This window comes from Salvelinus sp. IW2-2015, linkage group LG17, assembly GCF_002910315.2.
Source record: "Salvelinus sp. IW2-2015 linkage group LG17, ASM291031v2, whole genome shotgun sequence".
Taxonomy (NCBI): domain Eukaryota; kingdom Metazoa; phylum Chordata; class Actinopteri; order Salmoniformes; family Salmonidae; genus Salvelinus; species Salvelinus sp. IW2-2015.
Window position 1 is genome coordinate 25772053 of NC_036857.1, and position 14812 is coordinate 25786864.

The 14812-nt window shown below is 42.4% G+C and overlaps 1 protein-coding gene across 1 annotated transcript in view; it reads right to left on the bottom strand.

Annotated features, from left to right (window-relative positions):
* The window catches only part of LOC111976397 (synaptotagmin-6-like), a 101988-nt gene that overhangs the window by 13040 nt on the left and 74136 nt on the right, over positions 1–14812 (bottom strand). Inside the window, exon 4 of the mRNA XM_070447737.1 lies at positions 787–1228. Within this exon, the coding sequence (XP_070303838.1) occupies positions 787–1228 (442 nt within the window). The remainder of the gene's footprint in view (positions 1–786; positions 1229–14812) is intronic.

Sequence of the window (14812 nt, forward strand, 5' to 3'; positions counted from 1 at the left end):
TGTGGGATTGTTTTACTGGTGTTTCCCCCCACGCTTTTAAGTGTATTCCATTACTTCTCATGAAGTGATCTGGAGATATTAATTACCATATTTTAAATTAACAGCACCAAATGGCTCACAGGCAGAAAGTATATGGGCTTGGGAGGACCAAAACAAAATGAAACTTAATTGCCTTTTTGCACTGTGATAATCATGCAGAAACTGTATTTTTAAATGGCTGCGGAATAACAAATTGGATTCAGATAAAAAATGAATGACTAACTTTCTTCGTGCAGTTCTTATGAGATTTGTGAGGTCCCTATGAGGATTCTTTATAACTGACGATGGATATTTCTGCTGACTACCAGACCCATTCAGTTTTCTGTATGTATTTGTGTGTCTATGTTAGTGTGTGCATGTGTGTGTGTGTGTGTGTGTGTGTGTGTGTGTGTGTGTGTGTGTGTGTTGTGTGTGTGTGTGTGTGTGTGTGTGTGTGTGCGTGCGTGTGTGTGTGTGCATGCGTGTGTGGTGTGTTGCATGCGTGTGTGTATGTGTGTGCGGCTGTGGAATAACTCAAGTGGATTCAGGAAGATTAAAAGTACATTTTCTATCTTTGTTGCCATTATGTGGATATTTGGCCTGTACTGTCAGGTTCCTATGAGGGTTGCCAATTCCTGTGATTCTTTAGAACTGACTATCGATATTTCTGCTAACTAACTGAGCCTTTTAGTTCTCTGACCACGCCTCTGTGTGTGCGTGTGTTTGTGTGTTTATGTATTCATGTCGATGGCGCGAGTGTGTGCTAACCTGGAGGAGGAAGCAGGCTCAGTGGCCTGCCGCTGCATGCGTTGAGTACGCCTCATAAAGTGTTCCCTCATTGAGAGCTGCACCTCCGCTGGGATATCAGGTGACGTGTGGCTTATCTTCACAGCAGCCTCCAGGAAACCCACGGAACCCATCGGGTCCTTCACTTTCTCCGTTGCCATGGTGACCGGTGACTTCTGCTGGTTGGGGCTTGGGAGGAACTGGTGCTGGGGCTGAGGAGGGTGGATGTGGAGGTGGAAGGGGGGGCAGTCGTCTGGGGGACCGCAGGCCGGGGTCAGGGCTGCAGAGCTGGAGGAAAGGGCTGCTGCTGCCTTGTTCTGCCAGTAAGGCACCCAGCACAGCTTCCAGGAGGCGAAGGCACAAAGAGTCAACAGGACAAGTCCGCACACCACAAACACGCTGAGGAGGAGGCCAAAAGTGACATCTGGAGCAGATCCGCAGGGACCAAACGCAGGATCACACAATATGGACAAACAGATGGAGGAGACAGTGAGAAGAAAATCAGAATCAATTAGATTGAAACACAAAATATGGAACAGTAGATTAGTATGGCACAGTGGGTGCAGCATCACGTTAACACCATAGATTGGTATTGCTGTATCAGTGGCAATGAAATACTGGCGGTAAGTCAGCCAAATGTTTACTATCCAACCTGTTTTCGGAAGATTGATGATCATATTATACATTTGTCTTCATTGCTGTATGGATGTGTGTGATAAATACATAAACGCTCATCCTTAGAAATGGACTCTGCACGAGGGAGTAAAGCGCCACTGTTCACCCCAGCACCTTTCTTAACGAAACAGAGGTGAGGTGCGTCGAGCAGTGTGGTCCAAAAAATTGCAGTACATATTTTGTTGTTCTATCACGTGTGCAATGATGTCCGAGGGAAAAAACAGTGTTGGTTGTTTGCAGTAACTTCTTTGTTGTTGTAATATCCCAAACGGATGTGGCAGTTCCCCCATTAAGGATTACAGCTTTAAAGCAGTAAAAAGATAAGTAACACACAGACACACACACACACACACACACACAGTTGTTATCGCAGTAGCACACACTTTGTTGCAACTGAGTTAAAAAGTAATTACAGTTAACTCTGATAAATTATAAATAGGCATATCATCTATTTCAATAGCAACAAAGACTCTTGGGATAACTGCCGCAGAGATAGTTGCATCAATGAATGGGGTGTGTTTCTAGCCTATCTGTACGTGTGTGGGTGTTAAGACGAGACGGGGGTGGGGTGTGCTTGGAACAACCCAAGTAATTTACATTTCAATATTATGAATATGCTTTCTGGAAGAACAAATGGGATCCAAAGACCTGGAGAGCCAACGAAAATGCTGACAGGCAGCACCAAGCAAACATTAATATGAATTGAGAAGGCATAGAAAAAACACCACATTGTTGGCTTGGCTTCACCCAGTGTTATTCAGTAAATTATTCTTGATGCAATGTAATTATTTTTCTCCACCTGATACTTGCCAACGTTTCCATACTTCCACAGTGGAAAATTGACTTTTATTTCTTCGGTTTTGCTGCAGCATTCGTTCTTTGCTGCTGCAGTCTTGATTACTCTGAATTGTCTGCAATAATTCACACTGAACAGTCCCTGAGCATCTTGGGGCTTTCTAAGTGTATTCTGACTCCAATCTCAACATAATTCCCAACTGTTAGATAGATAAGACGACCTGCTCCGAGGCAGATTCAATTAGTTCCTTTTAGAAATTCAGCTGGCTCAACTGTTTCTCAGTTTAATGGACAAATATGAGCATATGTTAAACATTTTTACTGCAGGATATTTGTTCGTTCAACAGTTACATTATAGCCTATGACATAATATTTAGYCAGGAAGATTTGCAAGTGGTTCAAATGAAACATGGATGGAATATCAGCATGGATTCTTCTTTTTCTACATTTGATCCTTTCAGAATCCTTTCACACTTTACCTGATCTTGTATTATAATTATTAGATATCTTTCATGCATGCCTTATGGTTTCGAGTGCAGTTATAACTTTCAAATGTCCACAGATAAAAAACGGTACATTTTTACTCAGATGAAAACTCTCATGTTCAGAACTATCCATCAAATCATTTTATAAATTGTGTGTCCAGTACGGAGCGCTTTAGGCTTATCCAAGATGGAGACTAGATTTCCAAGACTGGGGGATTTGTGCCTCTGCTCCTAGGGGATTTCAACATTATCCCCGGCCATGACTTCTCCTTGTCAACTACCATTCCTCACAGTTCTGCACAAAGGACAGTGTTGACCAACCTATCACTGGCACATTTTTCATTTGCTGTGATGAAAAATGAGAAGATACAGTAGATTGATGGGTTATGTAGACTATCTGAAGGGAGCATAGAATGGATATTTTATGTCGCTGAAATGGTCTACGATGGCTGAGAAGAATTTTCCCAAGATATGTAACCACCGATAACATTAAACACATTACCAATTGGTTGTTAAAGGGATACTTCAGTCTTCCAGTCATTGCGCTAACACTTGTTAGTATCCGTTTAATTATCCTACGCACATATTTATTTCCCAATATGACAGCATAACCGGACATTGAATCATCGGAACACGGAACCAAATATTACGTGCACTGACAGTCTGTCACAAGACACTTCCGCACATGAGATCGTTGACATACAGTTATCAGAGCTCTATTTGCTCTACATATAGTGCTGTCCACACTAGAGACACTGATGTACGCCCACAGGTCTAGACAGTGGGCAGTGAAGTTCTATTTTCTCTCTGTGTGATGTAATGTACACACTAGACAGTGCTGCAGCTGTAGATACTGGGCAGCGAGGCCAAAGCCCACTGGGGGCTGATCACGGTGCAGTCTTTTGTGTTCCTTCCCAGACAGACAGACAGACAGACTGGTGGTGACAAACAGATATACAGGCAGGGGCTGCATCCCAAATGGCATCCTATTCCCAATACAGTGCCATACTTTTAACCAGACCTATGGACTCTGGTCAAAAGTAGTACACTATATAGGGATTAGGGTGCCATTTTGGGAGGTACACAGAGTATTGGTCATGGTGCAAGGGTGTGTGTTCCTTCCCAAACCGACAGACAAATAGTATAGGGTAATGAAGCAGAACAGTGTGAGGCCGTTACTCCAAGTGGGGTGCTGGGCCCAACCACACTGAGACAGACAGACAGATAGATAGACAGACAGCGTGGGAATGGACTGACCTCAGGATTTAAAACACTATTGATGATCACATCCCCCCCAAGACGGATCAGCTTTACAATCAATCAACAGGAATTGTTCAGGACGCCTTCTCATGACAGAACCAGTCAGCTTAGGCTACTCAATCGATACTCCTTCAGGTGTGGATTTAGAAAGGTGAGGAAGAAAATATTGAGGTATGATGCAGTGATAGATGATTGACTACTGCTATTTTAATAGCACAGACATAGCATCTGTGCTTTATCTCTAAGCCAGCTGGAGTACTCCCAATGGTTTAAACATCAATATGGTGTCTTGCATTATTGGCTCTCCCTGGGCCAATATTTTTTTATTCATTACATTACACCATGATGTAAATGAGAAAGGTTCAACCACAGTAAATGCTAATGACAGCTAGTGCAGTAAACACTTGCAAATGAACACTTGCAAAAGTGTTCATCCCTTTGGCGTTTTTCTTATTTTGTTGCATTACAACCTGTAATTTAAATTGATTTTTATTTGGATTTCATGTAATGGACATACACAAAATAGTCCAAATTAGTAAAGTGAAATGAAAAAAATAAGTTGTTTTAAAAAAAACTGAAAAGTGGTGTGTGCATATGTATTCACCCCCTTTGCTATGAAGCCCCTAAATAAGATCTTTTGCAACCAATTACCTTCAGAAGTCACATTACTAGTTAAATAAAGTCCATCTGTGTTCAATCTAAGTGTCACATGATCTGTCCCATGATCTCAGTATATATACACCTGTTCTGAAAGGCCCCAGAGTCTGCAACACCACTAAGCAAGGGGCACCACCAAGCAAGCGACACCATGAAGACCAAGGAGCTCTCCAAACAGGTCAGGAACAAAGTTGTGGAGAAGTACAGATCAGGGTTGGGTTCTAAAAAAATATCTGAAACTTTGAACATCCCATGGAGCACCATTAAATCCATTATTACAAAATTGAAAAAATATGTCACCACAACAAACCTGCCAAGAGAGGGCCACCCACCAACACTCACAGACCAGGCAAGGATGGCATTAATCAGAGAGGCAACAAAGAGACCAAAGATAACCCTGAAGGAGCTGCAAAGCTCCACAGCGGAGATTGGAGTATCTGTCCATAGGACCACTTCAAGCCATACACTCCACAGAGCTGGGCTTTACGGAAGAGTGGTCAGAAAAAAAGCCATTGCTTAAAGAAAAAAATAAGCAAACACGTTTGGTGTTTGCCAAAAGGCATGTCGGAGACTCCCCAAACATATGGAAGGAGATACTCTGGTCAGATGAGACTAAAATTGAGCTTTTTGGCCATCAAGGAAAATGCTATGTCTGGCGCAAACCCAACACCTCTCATCACCCCGAGAACACCATCCCCACAGCATGATGCTACCACCACCATGCTTTACTGTGGGGATGGTATTCACGGGGTGATGAGAGGTGTTGGGTTTGCGCCAGACATAGCGTTTTCCTGTTTGTTTTTCATCGGCAGGSACTGGGAAACTGATCAGAATTAAAGGAATGATGGATGGCGCTAAATTCAGGGAAATTCTTGAGGGAAACCTGTTTCAGTCTTCCAGAGATTTGAGACTGGGACAGAGGTTCACCTTCCAGCGGGACAATGACCCTAAGCATACTGCTAAAGCAACACTCGAGTGATTTAAGGGGAAACATTTAAATGTCTTGGAATGGCCTAGTCAAAGCCCAGACCTCAATCCAATTGAGAATCTGTGGTATGACTTAAAGATTGCGGTACACCAGCAGAACCCATCCAACTTGAAGGAGCTGGAGCAGTTTTTCCGTGAAGAATGGGAAAAATCCTAGTGGCTAGATGTGCCAAGCTTGTAGAGACATACACCAAGAGACTTGCAATTGTAATTGCTGCAAAAGGTGGCTCTACAAAGTATTGACTTTGGGGGGGTGAATAGTTATGCATGCTCAAGTTTTCAGATTTTTTGTCTTATTTCTTGTTTGTTTCACAATAAAATATATTTTGCATCAACAAAGTGGTAGGCATGTTGTGTAAATCAAATGATACAAACCCCCCAAAAATCAATTTTAATTCCAGGTTGTAAGGCAACAAAATAGGAAAAATGCCAAGGGGAGTAAATAATTTCGCACGCCACTGTAGCTGTGATTCAACCCTTATATTTCCACAACATCAATCCATGTGTTTGAGCCTACAAAGGCCATGTATCAAAAGACCACGTGAAAGAATATGTTATGTTTCTGGACTTATAATTGAAAAAAAGGATTCATAATTTAAATGTATTTGTATTGTTTTGTCTTGAAAGCTCAGAAGCTCCAACATACATTTATATCAACATCAAGCTCAACGCTGGCGCCAGTAGGCCCAGTAAAAAGCTCTACTGTAAAGTAGCCTATTTCAATATAAGGATAATGGAAGATAAAAAGGGTTGGCTGAGACCTCAGCCAATATAAAGTGCTACCAAGCTAGGCCTTGGCTGGAGCATATGCAGCCTTTCAGAATGGCCCACTAATTTAATTAAGCATTGTTTTGAAGCAGAGTCAAAGAGAAAACGGAAGCCCTGGGGTTTTTCACCTCAAGTGCCTTCAAAATATAACCTGGTTTCCATAGAAACCTAGTCATTAGACAGATGTATGCACTCTCTCTCCTGGCTGTTATGAATCGACTCAGCTCTCCAGCAAAAACAACACTGTCCAGTCCATCTTTGCAAAGACCTAACGACACGATGCAAGAGATACCAAATACACTGCTTGCAGTGCACAACATGAGTTGTATTGCATTAGTAATGATGCATTAGAACTTGTATTACACATGTTGCAGACCACAATGCAACAAGGAGAGTGTTTAATGATAAGCCAAGGTCAACCTTTTGGATTTAAATCTTTCAAGATCCTTAAGTATCCGTGGTGATCAAATGAATTAAAATCTTTGGCGTGTATTGCTTCGCTCATTTTCTGGAAAGGGAKATCTCTGAGGAAGGTGGGAGCAGCGGTGCTATCCCTGCCCTGTGCCCCTCAATTACAACTCAAGGCTCTCCCTCCAACAACACATCGCCAAGACAGCTGATATTTCCCTGTGAAGGAGAGGGCAGCCACAGCAATGGAGAGTGGCTCAGAGTCACGCTGCTTTTAAAGACAGGGGCATTCAGTTGTGCTATAATATCACATCTCCTAGACATCCCACTAGGCACAGACTAGTGATACACGGGATGACTCATAACCCGTCATGAAATATTGCGTGGATGAAGGATGGGTGGGTGGCGGGCGGGCGGGTTGAATAAAGAGAAAAACAATACCTTAACAAATCCATAAATATATAATTCTTGGGCAATTTATATCTATAGGCTACACTGAGGATTTTCTTTAATTGTTTTAGGCAATCTGGCATTGGTGCATAAGCCTAKATCTTAGGGCCTAACTAAGTGCACCAAGCGCGCCAAATAGCCTACACGCCAATCCCCAAATGCTTTCAGGGCAGAAAAGGTTCATGTTGATCCAAAGAGGCAAAAAGGACTATGGAGTTTAATTCAGTAAGAGAAAAAATTTAGTTGAAAATAAAGAGTGGAGAGGGACAGAAAAGTAGCCTAATGTTTGGGAAAGATTTGGTGAAGTGGTGAAAGAGGATGATAGCAGTGCCGGCTATGTCATGTGTGATGATCATGAGGCGCTATACAAATTCGACAGTCACAAGATGGGTACTTCAAATAGGCTTATGACGCGCCAGGCGAACTGTAGCCTACTGTTCAGGTGGGCTAAATGGAAACTGAAATCTAGACACTGATTGTAAGTCTATAACCTCTCACAGTATTAATATTAACTCCTGCAGAATTAAGAATTTCTTGCAGTGAAATGATAGGCCTACACCAAATGTAGGCAAACTTTTGACTCTGGAACAGGAGTGGAGAAATATGAATTATTTCTTTCAGCATCTTGAGAGAATGCCAATGCCCAGTTAGATACCATCTGTGGAGGTGCTGTCTTTACCAGCATATTAAAAGCTGATAGTATTTCAAACACATAAAATATACATCCAAGCCGAACAGAAATCTTATCAGAAACATGTTGGGTAGTTTGCACAGCTTTGAATTTCCTTACAACCAGTCAAACTGATGTCATTTTGAAATTTTGCAGAGAAAATATTTCCCTTTTTTCCTTTATGGCATTTTATCCCCGGTACCTTGACATATTTTCTCTGCGAAAGAAGCAGAGATGACAGAGAAAACTTTACCAATGTCAGTTTACACTGAACAAAAATATGAATGCAACATGCAACCATTTCAAAGATTTTACTGAGTTACAGTTCATATAAGGAAATCTGTAAATTTAAATAAATGAATTAGGCCCTAATCTATGGATTTTCCATGACTGGGAATACAGATATGCATCTGTTGGTCACAGATACCATTAAAAAAAGAAAACCAGCCAGTAACCTGGTGTGACCACAATTTGTCTCATGCAGCGCGACACATCTCCTTTACATAGAGTTGATTGGACTGTTGGTTGTGGCCTGTGGAATCTTGTCCCACTCCTCTTAAATGGCTGTGCAAAGTTGCTGGATATTGTCAGGAACTGGAACACGCTGTCGTACACATTGATCCAGAGAAACCCAAACTTGCTCAAACTTGCTCAATGGGTGACATGTCTGGTGAGTATGCAGGCCTATAAAATTACATTGGAGGCGGCTTATGGTGGAGAAATTAACATAAAATTCTCTGGCAACAGTTCTGGTGGAAATTCCTGCAGTCAGCATGCCAATTGCATGCTCCCTCAAAACTTGAGACATCTGTTGCATTGTGCTGTGTGACAAAACTGCACATTTTAGAGTGGCCTTTTATTGTCTCCAGCACAAGGTSCACCTGTGTAATGATCATGCTGTTTAATCAGCTTCTTGGTATGCCACACTTATCAGGTGGATGGATTATCTTGGCAAAGGAGAAATGCTTACTGACAGGGATATAAACAAATTTGTGCCCAAAATTCAAGAGAAATGTACTTTTTTGCATCTGAAGATTTCTGGGATCTTTTATTTCAGCTCATGGGACCAACACTTTACATGTTGCATGTTTTGTTTTTTGCACTAACACTACACAGCTGATTCAAATAACCAACTCATCATCAAGCTTTGATTATTTAAATCAGCTGTGTAGTGCTAGGGCTAAAACCAAAACAGAAACTCTGTTCTTGGGCATTGTACAGTATAACAACAGAAGAGAAGCTGTATGTAGTCCTATCTAATTATAGACAAGTGTACTGACAAATACCCTACAAATTACAAGCAGAAGCAATCTACATCAGCCAAAAACAATATCCTGCACCCCGTTAAAACATTGTTCAGCAGTCTCTAGTTGTAGCCTACAGCACATTGTCTATACTAGCAGTCCGGAATATCCCAGCGATGCCGAGCACCACCCGAAGTTTGTAACATTGCAGAAGAATCTGCATAGCTCCACATTGACATGATTGGTTGACGGTAGGGGGGCAGTACATCCTGTTTAAACACAAACTCACTTCCTTAACAACTTCCTTGACAACAAACATGGATAACTTTAACAAAAGGCTATCAGTACAAGAACAAAAAACACCTTTATGAAACCTCGTGTCTGGATTTCAAAGACACGAAAATGAGTTTGAACTCCTGGAAAGACATCGGGAAGGTAATGGGGATGTGGTAAAGAGGTCAATGGAATGCAGACCGTGGGGGACAGAAGGATGCTTGATTGTTGCACATTCAACAAATCTGATGTAACAAAGTGGATATTTGTCAAATCCATCATGATTGACGTACAGGCCCAAAATGTGGTTACTAAGATCCGATTTGGATATTTGCCTTTTTTCGCTGAATAACATTTAGAAGTTGTCCCTTTTCAGGTTTAGAAAAAGTATCTGCTAAAGATTTTCACTTTATCACATACCGTTGCGGATGGATTATTAGTAATTGCAGTTGGGTGCGGATGAACAAACAGCTGACCAGTGCACCACTAGCACAGACGTCAATTTAACGTCTATTCCATGTTGGTTCAATGTAATCTCATTGTGAAGAATGCACGACAAAATCTATTCCCCCTCAGAAGACTGAAAAGATTTGGCATGGGTTCTCAGATCCTCAAAAGGTTCTACAGCTGCACCATCGAGAGCTTCCTGACTGGTTGCATCACTGCCTGGTATGGTAACTGCTCGGCCTCCGACCGCAAGGCACAACAGAGCGTAGTGTGAACGGCCCAGTACATCACTGGGGCCAAGCTTCCATCACTGGGGCCAAGCTTCCAGCTTCCTACCAAGCTTCCAAGCTTCCTGGTTTTCACACAATTTCAATGTTCACAAGAAATGCAAATATCTTAAGACACAGTACAACATGATAAAAATATCACAGCATTTGTATAGTATACTAGTATAATTGAAGAGTAGTATACCCAGGAAACTACAAGAAGATTAAAGGCAGGGTTCCCATGTCCCTGTTATCTCCTTTACTTCTAAGTATTCTAAAGCACGCCCTCCCAGGCATGCAACAATGGGCTCTTAATGGTGGCTTCTCTTTCTTCTCTCCCTCAGGGGGTGAAATAATGGGTTCTGATCTAGATGCTGCAGCCCCTGAGCCGTTTTTAGATAGCTGCATTTCATGGCTTTCTCTTTTTTTTGTTCTCTCTTCCCCGCCGCAATCTGAAATCCTCTAATCCTCTGCATCCCTAAATCCTTAAGCTCCACAGCATGCAAGGAAGACGAGGGTTAGGCTCCAACATATCTGCTTGCCTGCCTGCCTGCCAGAGGTGTGRGTGTATGTCCAGTAAATCTGCCTGCCTGCTAGAGGTGTGAGGAGTAAATGGGAATGGATTATGGGAAAGAATATATTACACCCTCACAGTAACATTCTCACACTGAGCTGGGGTGAGGTCTACTATTAGATAATGCTGTTATTTAGGGTTGGAGCTAGATGGAATCCATAGTAGCAGTATCCCTGATTTTGTGTGGAGAAAATGGGATGGGATTATGGAAAGGAAATGTAAGACAAAGTCCCTCACAATAAATGTTAATAAAAAAAAACATTCTGCCCACACCACGTTGTCTCCGTGCTGCTCTGCTATCTGTTTACTTTTAATAACCGTTTCATCAAAACTCTGCATTTAAACACATTTACCAACATCATAGGTTTTTCCTCGCTCTACTATTTTCATTCAACGTTTTCACCTCGGACACTTTATCTGGCTGAACATGATTTTACAGGACCTCAACAACAAAAAGTAGTAACATTAACGCTATGCCATCTAATTGCAGTCGCTGTACTCATAATACACAGGAGAACTATCGCCTTATGGTGAGGATAGCCGAGTTGGAAGCCCAGCTTCAGATGCAATCATTAGTCAAGGGCAATTTAAGTGTAGGAAAGGATGAAACAGCGTCTGTGCCACCAGTAAGTACAGATAGTAGTATAAATCCCCCCCCCCGCACAGTCCCCGCAGCCGGACAATTTTCTCAAGGTTTCTGGAAAGAAACGCTGTAGGCATACTCAACCGGTGTCGCTCATTCAGCCGACAGAAACTTTCAACRGGTTCTCCCCATTAAGGTAAGAGTTGGAGTCAGAGGCCGAGCCTTTTCAAGTCTCTCCTACACCCATTACGAGGTCTGAGCCACCGAAGCCTCGACTAGCTCTGACAAATTGAAAACCCTAGTCATTGGCGAATCCATTACCTGCAATATTAGACTTAAAAAGAATCATCCAGCGATCATACACTCCTTACTAGGGGGCAGGGCTGCCGACGTAAAGGCTAATCTGAAGAGAGTGCTAGCTAAGGCTAAAACTGGAGAGTGTAGGGATATTGTTATCCACGTCGGCACCTAGGATGAAACAGTCAGAGGTCACCAAGCGCAACATAGCTTCAGCATGTAAATTAGCTAGAAAGATGTGTTGGCATCGAGTAATTGTCTCTGGCCCCCTCCCAGTTAGGGGAGGGATGAGCTCTATAGCAGTTTCACAACTCAATTGCTGGTTGAAAACTGTTTCCTGCCCCTCCCAAAATATAGAATTTATAGATAATTGACCCTCTGTCTGGGACTCACCCACAAGCAGGACCAAGCCTGAACTGCTGAGGAGTGACAGACTCCATCCTACCTGGAGGGTTGCTCTGATATTATCTATCAACATAGATAGGGCTCTAACTCCTCTAGCTCCACATTGAGCTAGGGTGCAGGCCAGGTAGCAGGCTTTTAGCCAGCCTGCTCAGCTATCCCCATTGAGACCTTGTCTGTGCCTCGATCTATGTTGGGCAAAACTAAACATGGTGGTGTTCGCCTTAGCCACCTCACTGGAATAAAGACCTCTTCCATTCCTGGCATTACTGAAAGAGATAAAGGCTAAAAACCTCTTAAGGATTGGACACTTTTTTTCAATTTTCGGCCCTAAAATGACATACCCAAATCAAGGCCTACCTTCAAAATCAGTGCCTCTTTGCTTGACATTATGGGAAAATCAAAAGAAATCAGCCAAGACCTCAGAAAGAAAAGTGTAAACCTCCAAAAGTCTGGTTCATCCTTGGGAGCAATTTCCAAATGCCTGAAGGTACCACGTTCATCTGTACAAACAATAGTACGCATGTAAAAACATCATGGGACCACGCAGCCGTCATACCGCTCAGGAAGGAGACATGTATTGTCTCCTAGAGATGAACGTACTTTGGTGCGAAAGTGCAAATCAATCCCAGAGCCACAGCAAAGGCCCGTGTGAAGATGCTGGAGGAAATATGTACAAAATTATCTATATCCACAGTAAAACTAGTCCTATATTGAAATAACCTGAAAGGCCGCTCAGCAAGGAAGAAGCCACTACTCCAAAACCACCATAAAAAAGCCAGACTACGGTTTGCAACTGCACATGGGGACAAAGATCGTACTTTTTGGAGAAATGTCCTCTGGTCTGATGCCTCTTTGCTTGACATTATGGGAAATCAAAAGAAATCAGCCAAGACCTCAGAAGAAAAGTGTAACTCCAAAAGTCTGGTTCATCCTTGGGAGCAATTTCCAAATGCCTGAAGGTACCACGTTCATCTGTACAAACAATAGTACGCATGTAAAAACATCATGGGACCACGCAGCCGTCATACCGCTCAGGAAGGAGACATGTATTTTTTATTTTATTTTTTTATTTCACCTTTATTTAACCAGGTAGGCTAGTTGAGAACAAGTTCTCATTTGCAACTGCGACCTGGCCAAGATAAAGCATAGCAGTGTGACAGACAACACAGAGTTACACATGGAGTAAACAATAAACAAGTCAATAACATGGTAGAAAAATAAGAGAATCTATATACAATGTGTGCAAAAGGCATGAGGTAGGCAATAAATCGAATAATTACAATTTAGCAGATTAACACTAGAGTGATAAATCATCAGATGATCATGTGCAAGAAGAGATACTGGTGTGCAAAAGAGCAGAAAAGTAAATAAATAAAAGCAGTATGGGGGGTGAGGTAGGTAAATTGGGTGGGTAGTTTACAGATGGACTATGTACAGCTGCAGCGATTGGTTAGCTGCTCGGATAGCAGGATTTTTAAAGTTGTTGAGGGAGATAAAAGTCTCCAACTTCAGAGATTTTTGCAATTCGTTCCAGTCGCAGGCAGCAGAGAACTGGAAGGAAAGGCCGTCCAAATTAGGTTTTGGCTTTAGGGATGATCAGTGAGATACACCTGCTGGAGCGCGTGCTGCGGGTGGGTGTAGCCATCGTGACAGTGAACTGAGATAAGGCGGCACTTTTACCTAGCATAGCCTTGTAGATGACCTGGAGCCAGTGGGTCTGACGACGAACATGTAGCGAGGGCCAGCCGACTAGGGCATACAGGTCGCAGTGGTGGGTCGTATAAGGTGCTTTAGTAACAAAACGAATGGCACTGTGATAAACTGCATTGTTTCCTAGAGATGAACGTACTTTGGTGCGAAGTGCAAATCAATCCCAGAGCCACAGCAAAGGCCTTGTGAAGATGCTGGAGGAAATATGTACAAAAAGTATCTATTCCACAGTAAAACTAGTCCTATATTGAATAACTGAAAGACCGCTCAGCAAGGAAGAAGCCACTACTCTAAAACCACCATAAAAAGCCAGACTACGGTTTGCAACTGCACATGGGGAACAAAGATCGTACTTTTTGGAGAAATGTCCTCTGGTCTGACGAAACAAAAATAGAACTGTTTGGCCATAATGACCATTGTTATGTTTGGAGGAAAAAGGGGAGGCTTGCAAGTCAAAGAAACCATCCCAACGTGAAGCATGGGGGTGGCAGCATCATGTTGTGGGTGTGCTTTGCTGCAGGAGGGACTGGTGCTCTTCACAAAATAGATGGCTCATGAAGGGAAAATTATTTGGATATATTGAAGACATCTCAAGACATCAGTCAGGAAGTTAAAGCTTTGGTCGCAAATGGGTCTTTCAAATGGACAATGACCCCAAGCATACTTCCAAGTTGTGGCAAAATGGCTTAAGGACAACAAAGTCAAGGTATTGGAGTGGCCATCAAAAAGCCCTGGCTCAGTCCTATAGAACATTTGTGGGCAGAACTGAAAAAGCGTGTGTGAGGAGGCTTCAAACTTAACTCACTTACACCAGCTCTGTCAGGAGGAATGGGCCAAAATTCACCCAACTTATTGTGGGAAGCTTGTGGAAGGCTACCGAAACGTTTGACCCAAGTTAAACAATTTAAAGGCAATACTACCATACATTATTGAGTGTATGTAAACTTCTGACCCCCTGGGAATGTGGTGAAAGAAATAAAAGCTGAAATATATCATTCTCTTACTATTATTTTGACATTTCAAATTCTTAAAATAAAGTGGTGATCTACGTGAT